The sequence below is a fragment of the Rutidosis leptorrhynchoides genome, chromosome 3, assembly GCF_046630445.1.
Source record: "Rutidosis leptorrhynchoides isolate AG116_Rl617_1_P2 chromosome 3, CSIRO_AGI_Rlap_v1, whole genome shotgun sequence".
In the NCBI taxonomy this organism is placed as follows: Eukaryota; Viridiplantae; Streptophyta; class Magnoliopsida; order Asterales; family Asteraceae; genus Rutidosis; species Rutidosis leptorrhynchoides.
Window position 1 is genome coordinate 103063002 of NC_092335.1, and position 13213 is coordinate 103076214.

Sequence of the window (13213 nt, forward strand, 5' to 3'; positions counted from 1 at the left end):
TGGCTCCGAAAAACTAGAGCTGGGTGGAGCTAGGACCTCCTCTGGGTTAACCTGAAGTTGAGATTTTCCAGCTAACACAATTTCTTCTTTAATAGGTATTGGAACGCCCTTTTCAGTTGTGGATAGAATAGATTCAGTGTCTGATTCCGAGTCGTACAAAATGATAGGATTAGAAGAAGTCATCTATCACATAATTGAAACAACAATTACGTTATTATATAAATATATCACATATAATGTTTTTGACAAGATGATAAGCAAAAATCGGTAAAAACATATATGGTCATAGTCCAGACTCACTAATGTATCCTAACAATTACCAGTTAAACACATTAATGCAATTTCTGGTTCCCTATAACCTCAAGCTCGGATACCAACTGTAACGACCCGTCAAAATCGTTAATGACGCGGCACGTTAATCATTGATTTCACAGTGAGGTTTTGACCTCTATATGATACGTTTTGATAAAATATTGCATTCATTAAAATAAGTGACTTTCTAAACATAGAAATTTATAAACATGTGGGTGAGTGCTTAGGTATAAGCAAATCCCCAAAATACATAAGTTTTTATCATACAATTTGACATCACAGTCAAATTATTTATTACACAACGCAGTTTTATTTCGAATGCAATAAACTTTATACAAAGCATGAGAGACTCCATGTAGGCAACAAGCACATCACAGCGGAAGCAGTCTAAGGACCTGAGAATAAAACATGTTAAAAAGTCAACACGAATGTTGGTGAGTTATAGGTTTAATTGCTCGAGTCATAAATATATATGAAGATAGACCACAAGATTTCATCCAAAGTTTATCAATAGATTCTACGTAACAGATCACCCTGGTAACTAAACTTTAACGTTATAATAATAATAATTACCCCATTCGTTTTAATACACGCAAACCAACGTGTCATAAGCTCAAATAACATACGTCCGTTAAAAGGCCAGCGCTCTAGCTCAGACGGGGATGTCAAGCCCTATGGATCCATATACAATTATTCGCGTCCACCAGTCCATATCCTATGTACTGGCAGCTACTAGTTACCAAAGCTAAGGGATTTTCAGTTTAACTCAGTGTAGAATTTAGTATGTACTTGTGTCTTATTGCGTTTAAAATAAATTGCATGTATTCTCAGCCCAAAAATATTTAAAGTATTTAAAAAGGGATATATAAACTCACGGTTCAATATTGAGATTCAATATTGTAGGCAACTTGCGTAGACGTAATGATAGTAGACGACTGTATGGTTGGCCTTGGATTCAAGAACAATACCCCAAACAATACCCAATATTTCCTTATTTTAAAACGGTTTGAAAATCTAAGTTTCATAACTTATGGTTTCATTAAAGTGAAGATCCAAGTTCTATAACTTAGGATCTAACTTAAGAACACTAGATCTAGACTTTCTAGTCTAGGATCTTTAAGATCTAGCTAAGATCTAAGTTCTACAACTTAAGATCTTGTTTATTTAGTTTACTTTCAAGTTTGTAGCTTTATATTACCATTAAAACTCATGTATGTGTCGGATCTAAGATCTTGATGTAACTTTGGTTCATCAAACTACTTACAACCCTTAATTGAGTTGTGATACATATCTTAGACTTACACTAGTGTTATGATGTTCAAAACTTGGTTAAGATGATGCAAACACATCAACGAGTTGTACACTTGAAGCTATAAGCATCAAGGATGAGAACCGTGATGAGCATCAAGCACCAAGAACCCACCGGAGCACCTTACCTACTGTTCTACGGGTCTGATCAATAACCTGAACTACTGGAGAAGTTGATTTCCAGCTAGTTCGGTTCGAGTAGATGATTTTCCGTTTAGGCCTCATCTTAATCCGAGTTACGGTTTAGGATTTATGGCCTTCCGAAAGTCACTACACCCTTTTAACGTTGTGCTGAAATTTCTGACCTACTCGCACTTAAACCGTCTCCACAGTCAAACGACGACGGGTTTGGTTCTGGAAATTGGTCAGCCTCTAAGGGACTCATATATGGAGCCATGACCACTGGTCTCACCTCATTTCATTTTGTATAGAGGTCGTGGCGACTGAACGAAGTCAGCCTTTATTTCAAACTCTATTCTTGAATGAAACTTACTTTACACTTTTTGATTAATGGGATGATACTTAAGACCTAATTTACATACTTTTAAAACTTTGGGAACGATTTACTGACTTAGTAACTTTTGACTTAGGTTGAGGACCTTTTGGACAAACCTTACTATTCCCGCGTATCGACTTTTACTACTTTTCACTGTGAGTTATAGCATCCCTTTTTACTTTGACTATTTTGGGAACTGAGAATATATGCGCATTTTACGTTTTACATACTAGGCACGAGTACTTAAACTTTATATATGTGTGGGTTATACAACGGCATAAACTTTCCCCTTAGCTCGGTAACGTTTAGTCATTGGTCTTTGAACCGGTGAACGCGAATCTTAGATATGGATCCATAGGGTTTGACATCCCCACTCGGGCTAGTCGCGCTAGCATTTAACGGGTGTTTAATACTTCGTAAACTTACGCACTCGCCAAGTGTACTTTTAGGGGGTGTTATTTACGTTAAGTTAGTTACCAAGTGCCCACAGTTATACATATACTTTTCATACTGTTTTGAAATACGAAATCTCGTGACCTACCTTACAATACTGTTACGTTAAACTATAGCTCACCAACCTTTGTGTTGACATTTTTAAGCATGTTTTTCTCAGGTGCTTAAGGTTTGATTGCTTCCGCTGTAGTTGCCATGCTTTGTAGACTCCCGCTGCGCTTATTAGAGATGTCTTGGCATGAAATGTTTATTTTGCATTCAAACTTTATTACTTTTGAACAATGAATTTGTAACGACCTATGGGTCACGTACTATTATTATTGCTTTCTATTCGTAGAAGCACACTATGGGTTGTAAAACTTTTAATGTTGGTTAAGACGTCACTCCGTTTTATGAATGCAAACTTATTTTAAAACAGCATATAGTGTTTGACCTTGTAATGATCCTGTTGTTGATGATCCGTACACGTTAATTTTGTACGGGGCATCACAGTACATCTAAACCATTTGATGTGATCTTTGATAAGGTCTTGTGCGTAATTTATTGATCAAGGATAAGATCAATAATTATTTAAATTTTTTAATTAATATAAGTTAGTTATGTGAATGATTGCATGTATCTAGGGTTTGTATCCTATTACAATCATAATTTCCATCCTATAAATACAAGTCCCTGAAACCCCATAAACATAATACTTTCTAATACGTGACAAGCATACGATTCGTACGAAACTCATTGTTACGATAACTCTCTCTTAAGGCTTTCAGGTATGTTCCATTAACTATAAATCTTTCATGCCTTAGGCCACTCGATTATGTATGCTAGATCGTTGGTGGACTTTACATTCGGCCACCCAACGGAGTCTTGCTGATTCCAGTAAGGGTTAGTTAAAGGTCTGAATCATGTTTTATTCTTAAACCTTAATTATTGCACTCAAGTGAATCTTTTACCCTAGTTGTGAAAATTTGATTGATCAATTCGCACAATTAATTACTCTATAAAATATACTTTTAAGGGTGCATCTAAAGCTGGTTGATTGGTTTGCATTGTATCTATTGGATTTTGATGTACTTGTTTGATTGTTAATGTATGTCATCGGCTCTTTTGTTTTTTGGTTTCAATCCGGTTTGTTTTAGTTTTGGTTGACGTCATTTGTTTAGGCTCGAGTCGAGTTAGCTCGCTTTCGTTTAGTTAGTTCTTACTAGTTTACTTTGTACGAGCCTTAATGGTCATGGTTTAGATGGATCGATTTCTCGGGGTCCTTCATTTATCAATGCTTAATGGCCAGTGCTTAAAAATTTATTATAATGTTTAAAAAGTATATACAATTTAACTATTTAATATCAAGTAGTAAACATTTTTGTTTTCTTTGGGAAGCGTCTTCGAAAAATATCATTTGAGAAAGTTAGTGTCTCGGGGAAAAAAATCATTTACCAAACGTTTTACCGAACCTTGTCAATATCTAGGAAAAAAATTTCTAGGAGCTATAGTAGAATCGACTACATTTTTGTCATCATCTTCTTAAAAAGATCAAGTCGACTCGTTGAGAAGGATTGTCAGCATTTGCTAGTGCTACATTTTTCAAAAAATTGACATCGTCGGTATCCATTTTACGTAACAAAAATATATAAGTGAGTGAACGAAAAGTGAGAGAGTGAGTGGTGTAAGAAAATGATTGAAATAAGGTAGTATATATAGATAAAATTAAGTTTATTGAATAAATATAAAAAGTAAACGTTAACAACATATCTTTTTTAAATTTTAAATTATTATCAACGACGACTATATGCTCATAATCAAAAATGTCAAAAAATGTTGAGGAGGGAGTTAGCCAGCATTGGCGAGTTGCTGCTACGCTAATGATTAGCGATGACTTTGACAGACCAAGAACGGGCACCGATAGGAATGTTCAAACAAGATTTAAGACTCCGTTTGGCTCACGAAATTCAATGAAATTCTGGTGGAATTGAAATTGAATTTAGACAAGACGCGTGTTAATTCCAATTCCGCCGAAATCTCATTGAATTCTGTGAGTCAAACGGGGGCCTAAAATACAATATACCGATAGTCCTTCGTGGTTTATTCTAAATTGCACATATAGTCCAATTTTTTCATTTAGTTAATTCGTTAGTTTGCATATCATTCGATGATAATCAAGAATGTGTGACGGTAGTTAACGGTAGTTAATTTTCTCCGTTACTTCCGTATATCTATGTAATTTTGTCTAATAAAAAATCCAAATAAAAAAATTAACAAAAAGCCATGTGCCGAATACACTAAAAGAAAATCGAAAAATGAGAAATTGTTAAATTTTGTATCTTACCACATTCACCTCCGTGAGTCCTCAGTCCCTTTGTAACCCTAGCTAGGGTTTTCACGGCAAACATCTACCGATCAACTCCGATTCATCTATTTTCGCTTTAATTTCTGTTCCTCCGTCTTCAATTCAACTTTCGCGTCAAAAGCCTCGCAGAGACATGTACGGATCGAGGGGGTATGTTTACTCAACAACAATTTTTTTTTTTTTTTTCATATGAATTATTATATATAATATAGCTGCAATCATGTGTTAATCCTGTTTTATTTGATATCGTGTGTTACTGCTTCGAATTGTATACAAATTATTGCCTTTCCTGTACCCAGTTAATTTAAAAATAGGGGAGTTATTTGATATTTAACCTAATAATTGGTTTGTTGCTTTTGAGGATTTATGGTGACCAAAATATGGATTTCAGTAAAATTTAACGTGGTTTGAGGTGTCATAGGCTAGAGTGACCTTGCTGGTTTTTATCAATTTAAGAGGTATCAATTTGGCCAGCAGCCAACTAATTCACTGTTGACACATAGATGGTCTTTATGTTAAAATGAATTGGATTATATGAATAAGAATAGGGTGATTTGTTCAATGAAAGGATTCCATAATCTTAACACTTTGACTTCTACAAATTCGGTTAAAAGACACGGCATAATATGACGGATGAAAATCGTAAGATCGCAAGCGAGGGCAATTTATTATTGTTACCTGGTCTGGCTTTCATATTCCATGTCACTATTGAACGTAAAGGGCATTGAAATTTTATCTGAGATCCTATTCGGGTAAATAATTTTTTAACACACACTTGTGTGCCTCTTAAAAGTATGAGTAGTTTGGTTACTTATATTAATAGGAATAGGAGCTCAGTATTCCATTTCAGATGGGGTAAATTCAATCATTGATAATTGCTACAGTTGGTAAACCTTTATAAAGAACCTGTGCCAGCTCTTATAGGAAACTCACAATTTATTTATATTATTATGTGATTAGATGTCTGTTTTAGTTTATGTTGCTGTTTGCCATATGCATTCTTATGCGCTCTTGTTTTGATGATTGTTAAACATGAATAATGAAATTACTATCTGGATGATGTACTATTTGCAATGATTAAACTTATGACAATATGTTTTCACGAGTATTATTTATTATTAATGTAATAAAAAACTTGTTATTGGAAAACATGGGTTGGGTTTAGCTTTATTAACATGGTTGAGTGGGGACTTTTTTCCCTGGGTATTAATAATTGAAGGGCTATGTATGGGAGCGGGGGGTTATCAGATGGGTACGAGATCGGCTCAAAGCGACCAAGAATGATGGAAACCAATCCCTACTTCGCAGTGAGCAGTGGTTCAAGTGGCGGCTACGACCCATATGACCATACGGGCGGATACCCACCTTCAACGTTTCCTGTGGTCCGTCTCCGTGGCCTTCCGTTCAACTGCACAGATGTTGATATTTTCAAGTTTTTTTCCGGGCTCGAGATAGTTGATATGCTGCTGGTCAACAAGGGTGGTAAGTTTACCGGTGAGGCTTTTGTAGTCTTCACCCGACCCATGCAGGCTGATCTTGCTGTTCAACAGAACCACCAAAATATGGGTCGGAGGTATATAGAAGTTTTCAAGTGCAAGAAACAGGAATATTACAATGCTGTGGCTGACGAGGTTAAATCTGAAGGTTTTGATACTGATTACTATAAAAAGCCTGCCCCATCTCGCCCAAAAAAAGCTATAAACAAGGATCTAATGGAGTACACTCAGATACTAAAGCTAAGAGGGCTCCCATTTACAGTCGAGAAATCAGACATTCTTGAGTTTTTCAAAGATTATAGGGTTGAGGATGAAAAAGTGCATATTGCTTGCAGGCCAGATGGGAAGGTGACAGGAGAGGCGTATGTAACGTTTGAATCAACTGAAGAGGCTATGCGGGCCATGGCGAAAGATATGAAGATGATTGGGTCACGATATGTGGAGTTGTTCCCTTCAACTCCAGATGAAGCTAGACGAGCTGAGTCTAGATCTAGGCAGTAATATGAAAGTCAAGTTTCTGGTTTCTGTATGAGGCTGTGTTACTTATTTTATTGTTCTTGGTTTACTTGGATTATGTTAATCATACATTGGTGGCTGAATATTTTGGGTGTATTTCACTACTCGATAGACATGTTTATTTTAATTTCAGACTATATAATGCAATGTGCTTGTTTAGTGTTTTATTCATCAAAATATCCCTACAGGTATTGGGATATATTCGTAATGTACTCAAATCATTCTCGGTATCTTATCTGTTATAGTACTCTTACTTGTGTGTTGCAGAGTATCAACTTTGTACAGTGACAGGCAAGTTTTCCACAAAATGAAGTCTTGCAAGTCGGTCATTTAAGAGAACTTGTAGTAATCTTTTTGGTATACCATAGATAAACCTATTCAATGACGCCTAAATACTCAAATAAATCGGTCATTTGAGAAGGAGCCTTGTTTGTCGGATAAAGAAGCCGTCAAGTTTCTTGTAAACCATGTCAAACGAAGACCGATCAATATCTGAAAGGCACAGATTAGAACTTCTCTTAGAATAGTTTCCGGTGCAAAATGAAATTCGTGCAAAATGAAATTCATAGGATATATATTAAATGAGTAGTTCAAAGGATAAATAGAAATATTGGTAAAACGGAATTGGTTAGTTCATGGTTCTTACTGGCAGCGTTACAAAAATAAGTGATATTAATCTCCTTTTATAGTTCCGTAATATTGGATTTAAGTTTTTTAAGTAAGATGGAATCTATTTGTAATGCTGTAATCCTCTTATTTTTAAAAGGAACCATATGTGGTGTGGTGTGGTGTGATTTTCCTTCCTTGTGTAAAAGGAAGTTCTTTTTTATTGCAAAAATAACGAAACTTATATAGATACGAAAAAGTTTTTGAGTAGAAAATGTCTTTAACAAAAGGTACAAGAGAGAAAATGTCTTCCTCGACTTCAAGTTTACTTCACCAAGTTGACTTTTTGAGATGTTTCTATTCAAAACATACCACGATTTACAAAATCCTTCAAGATGGGACCTCACAATCGCAATACTTTCTGCCGCTTCAACCAAACAAAACCGGTAATGGTTTACCTTATTTCCTTTCTTCATTTAGAGTAGCCGCGATTTGTTTCTTTCTTTTGCTTCTTCTCCATCTTCAATCTATCCAATCTTTCCGCAAACGTCAAGTCACCCTCATTGCTATCCGAAAGGTTAATAAAAGCATCCCCGGCAACTGGGCCCATCTCAGGCTCAATGCACGGCCCATCAAAAATATCAGAAACAGTCTGGCCCATTCCAGGCCCGTTATGCGGCCCAATTTCATGAGCAGAAACATTAACAACAGCCTCAACCGTGGGCCTGCTTACAAAATCCAAAACACCTCCCCTTGAAGCAACCTTATCCGAAGCCTTGGTCCCAAGTTTTTCATGGTGACCCAATTAATTTAAGTCCTTACTGTCACATTTGTCCAAAGCTCCACTACTAACATTTTTGATCCAATTACTTCGTTACCCATGACCACAACCTCCTCACTAACATTTTTGAACCAATTACTTCGTGACTCATGACCACAACCTCCTCACTAACATATTCTGAACCAATTACTTCGTGACCCATGATCACAACCTCCTTACTGTTACAGTTTTGCATTGTACCACACTTATCAACCTCCACTGACCCAAATTTAATACTCAAACTAGTGTCTTCATTACCTACCACTTTGTCACATATTGCATCAACATTTAAAGGCAAATTTAATGTGTCCAAATTTGGAGTGAACACTCAAACCTTATCAACCCGAACACTATTATCAACGACCAACAAACCACTCGTGACTACAAATCTGTTGGTAGCTAACATCTAACGCTGATCGAACTCATCGAAAAGGATACGATTCAAACTATTTATATCCGAAACCTCCGAGACCCAGACATTACATGTAGAACAAACCGTCAAACCGAACCCTTCAAATCCACTTCGACCGAATCATGGATATGTTTTGCATTTGACATTCGTTGATTTACTAAAGACATAAAGAGAGCCTACATTACCCAAGTCTTTACTTGACTTTGATACTACAACAACTTCGCCAAGTAGTTCAGCTACCTCCGAGGCATTTTCCTTCGATGCACACGTATCCGTTAGACCCGAAATTTTCCACGAAGCAAAGCGATGAAACTAACAAGTCATATCCAAAAAAGGATAGATGTAACACCCCGCTTTTCCGTACACGTTTAAAGGTACACACCTAATCGATTATACGTCTATAACTTGCTCGTTATGTGGCTAAGTTAGCTAACATGTTAGTTACTTGAGAATGTGTATATTATAAATGTTGAATGCATGCGCGAACGTGTTTACCTACGCGTCACGATGGCATTGAGTCGTGTGAGACTCAAGGTTGGGGTTAGTATGTGTATTAAAGTGAGCGTTTGGGTTATTAGTTATGGAAACCTTGGAAATTTGACTAACTAGTCGAAGTGGCCAGACCCAGGCGTATGTCGCGCCGCGACAAACGGGTCCGCGCCGCGACCCATCAAGCGTTTCCAGATCAGAACAGGACTTAAGCATGGTGAATTTTACTTTGATTCGTCGCGCCGCGACGTTTAGTGCCGCGCCGCGGCAGGCCTGCTGGCCAGGTCCCGGTTTTAGGTTAAATTAAGAGATTTTGAGGGGCAAAATGGTAAATGGACGTATAGATCAGATGGGTGCATTAAATCTGGTCCACTAGTTCATTTATTTCATTTTCCTTTTTCATTTTCTTTCAATTTCTCTCCCAAAACTCTAACACCCATTTGGATTCAAAGTGAGATTGAGAGAGGAAGGATTTAGGGTTGATCTTTGGAGCAAGTATTAAAGTTGTTCCTTGTGACTCTAGCTACGTGGTGATAGTCTCGGTAAGTTCTAACTCTAAGTTTCGAGTTTTAATTGATTATGGCTAGGGTTTTGGTTAATAGAAGCTTGTATGACCCATTTGGGAGTAAAATGGGTGAATTTGGGTTAGGTTGTTGTAATGAAACCCTAATGGCCATAATCTAGGGTTTTGGTCTTGTAATTGTGAGTTTGAAAGTGTTAATGGTATTGTAAGCATTAAACACTTGTTAGAATTGAAAGAGATGTCATTTGGGTCAAGAATGTTGAAAGGACCCGTCCTAATCCACCTGGACGAAGTCATCAACATTTGGTCCCATTGCGATGATCGGCTCCAAGTAATGTCCTTATATTGAGCAAATGCACAGCGGAAGACTTAATTCGTACCTGAGAATAAACATGCTTTAAAGTGTCAACCAAAAGGTTGGTGAGTTCATAGGTTTATCATAACAATCATTTCAATATGTTAATAGACCACAAGATTTCATAATCATAAACATAATACACTCGCAAGTGTATGTAAAGCATTCTAAGTGGTTGAGCACTTGGTAACCATACTTAACATTTAATCAACATCGCATATTCCCTTTATTATGAAATCTCACTACACCGTACCAAGTGTAGTCACCAAAACGAAGTACTATGCAACCGTTGAATACTGGTCGTCCAGTCCGATTGGGGTTGTCAGGCCCGATAGATCTATCAACAGGATTCGCGTTTACAATACCCATGTAAATAGTAGTTACCAAGCTACAGGGAAATATGCCAGTGGTACAACTCAACGTAGAATATATTTTTAAGTACTTGTGTCTATTTTGTAAACATTTATAAAAGCAGCGCATGTATTCTCAGCCCAAAAATATATATTGCAAAAGCAATTAAAAAGGGAGCAAATGAAACTCACTTTTGCCTTGAAGGTATTTAATTCGACTTGGTCTCCGATAGATATCACGAACCTAACCATATATATAATATATCAACATATTTTCTTTTTAAGTAATCGTTACATATATATATATATATATATATATATACTTTTAATATTTTCTTAGTCCGTAGTTAGCAGTCCGATGTTAGTGGTCCACAATTAGTTGCTTAAATAAAATAAATAAAGTCCCCATAGTATTCGTATTGATCAGAATTAATCTCGACCCATGGTACCATGTTGTCAAATGACGTGTTGCGTACATAAAGTACCGTGTTGTCAATTGACGTGTTGCGTACAATCATGAGGTCTTATGATTAATCTTCTAGTGTTGTTTACGGGTGGTCCTGAAATATATAAAATCAAATCATAAGTAATTATATATAAAATATCATATTAATTAGAAAAGATATGATTAATTTACTTTTTCTCCAAATATTTTCGTAGCTAAACTAGCTTCGGATACCCAATCTTGTTTTAGTCGTAATTTCTTCATTACAACTCCGTTTTTGTTGGTTCAACTTGCCACTTCCTTGGATCAAGTCAAATTTTAAGAATATGAACTGAAAATACCTTAGTTTATATTCGAAATCATAAGTTATAGGTCAAACTTTGGTGAAACTTATGAAAGTGATCATTTTCCATCATAAAAACAATATTTAATGATCATTTTTCTAAAAATACTTACACTTTGAGTTAAACCATGAAATTTTTATGTGTTAACATATTCATAAGAAATATCAATTTTCCAGAACATGAACTTCCAAATCAAAGTTAAAGATGGTTTTTAATTATCCAACCCAAAACAGCCCCGGTTGCACTCCGACGACGTAGATTCAGTTTTTAAGATGTTCTTTGTAAAACCAAGTTATATCTTGTTAGGTTAGCATATCATTATGATACATTACAGGTCTTGAAGTGTTTTAAAAGTCAAGTTAGAAGGATCTATTTAGTTTGCGAACAAGTTTGAAATCATTGAAACTATGTTCTTGTTGTTAAAATTTTATACCACAAAATAAGATAGCTATATGAATATGAATTGAATAAGATTATGAACAAGGTTACTACCTCAAGTTACTTGGACAAAGTTACTGCAAAAGATAAGAAATAATCTTGGAATCAAAGAGTGGTGGAGTTAGATCAAAAGGTTGGAAGTAAACTTCTTCAAATGGGTGGTTATTTTGATATGTTCTTGAAAGAGTTTTCTTATGGTGTTTAAGGCTTATAATTGAAGCTAAATGATGGGGAAAATGCTTGGAGATGATCAAGTATGAAGTTAGGAGTATTTTGAGAGAGAAATGAGGGTGTAGGTATGAGAAAATGGAGTGAAGAAATGGTGTTCATTTATAAAAACGTTTTTAGTTTATAAAGAAAGAAAAGGATTCCTAATTTTGTTTTCTTACTAATAATTCATACTACTTGACAAATCCTAGTTACCTCATATCTAGGGCAGTAATAATGTTGATTAGGATGTTGATTTGATGTGTATATACCAATAGTAAATACGTATAGAAGCTGGGTATGATACGGGTACATATACCCTAGATATACGTATAGAAATCTTGAGGAAACGGAACGAGAATTCAAATATAGCTATATTTTGTGAATATACTTATATTGTTTTATGTATTTAAGTCCTTAAAAAGTGATTAAATACATTATATATACGATACATGTATAAGCATTATAGATTATAAGTATATATATCAAAGAATGTTACGTATAGTTATCGTTTTGAAAACTTAAGTTAGTAGTTTCAAAATATACTTATAACTCATTGTCATTAGTACACAATGAGATGTTAAACCATCCTTAGATCATGTTAAATATATATAAATAAATATATATACACAAACATATAATTATCGTATGTTATATAGTTCGTGAAATCATCGGTCATATTGGACGGTCAAACGTTGTGTAAAACTCTTTTCAAAAACACAAGTCTCAACAATTTGGATTGATTATCATGTTGGTATGGTTTAATTTATGTAAATATTAATCTCATAAGTATAATTTGGTCGGAAAATTCCGGGTCATTACAGTACCTACCCGTTAAAGAAATTTCGTCCCCGAAATTTGATAGAGGTTGTTATGGATAACAATAAGAAGGTTTTCATGAAAAATATAAGGTGATAATGGAGTTTTATCATCATTGAGTAATGTAGATAAAACGATTCGATTATGTGAAGAATATAAATGAGACTATCATAAAAGAGTGAGATGAGTAAAATATATTCGTCTTAACCGATGACGTAGTTATGATTGATTTCCGGGATTTAACGGATTTAAAGAGAATCTTACGTAATAAGATTTGGTTCTTCTTTGATTATATGCAATAATCTGTTTCGATTGCTCTGTCGGATATTTCACTATAAATTCACCCCTTCGTTTCCTTATTTTCCACGACTCACACCTTCTATTCTTTCTCCCTTGATTCTTACTTTAAAGCATTCATCAATATGCTCCATCCAGTCCTGATTCTTGATATACTCCTAACTTTTATATCTGTCATTCTTC

General features: G+C 35.3%; 1 protein-coding gene across 1 annotated transcript; it reads left to right on the top strand.

Moving 5' to 3' along the window:
* Window positions 1-4863: 4863 nt before the first annotated feature.
* Window positions 4864-7072, top strand: LOC139896597 (uncharacterized). Its single transcript, XM_071879239.1, has 2 exons — window positions 4864-5063; window positions 6133-7072. Exons 1-2 carry the CDS (start codon window positions 5047-5049, stop codon window positions 6908-6910), a joined length of 795 nt encoding a protein of 264 aa, XP_071735340.1. The 5' UTR covers window positions 4864-5046; the 3' UTR covers window positions 6911-7072.
* The last annotated feature ends 6141 nt before the right edge of the window (window positions 7073-13213 follow it).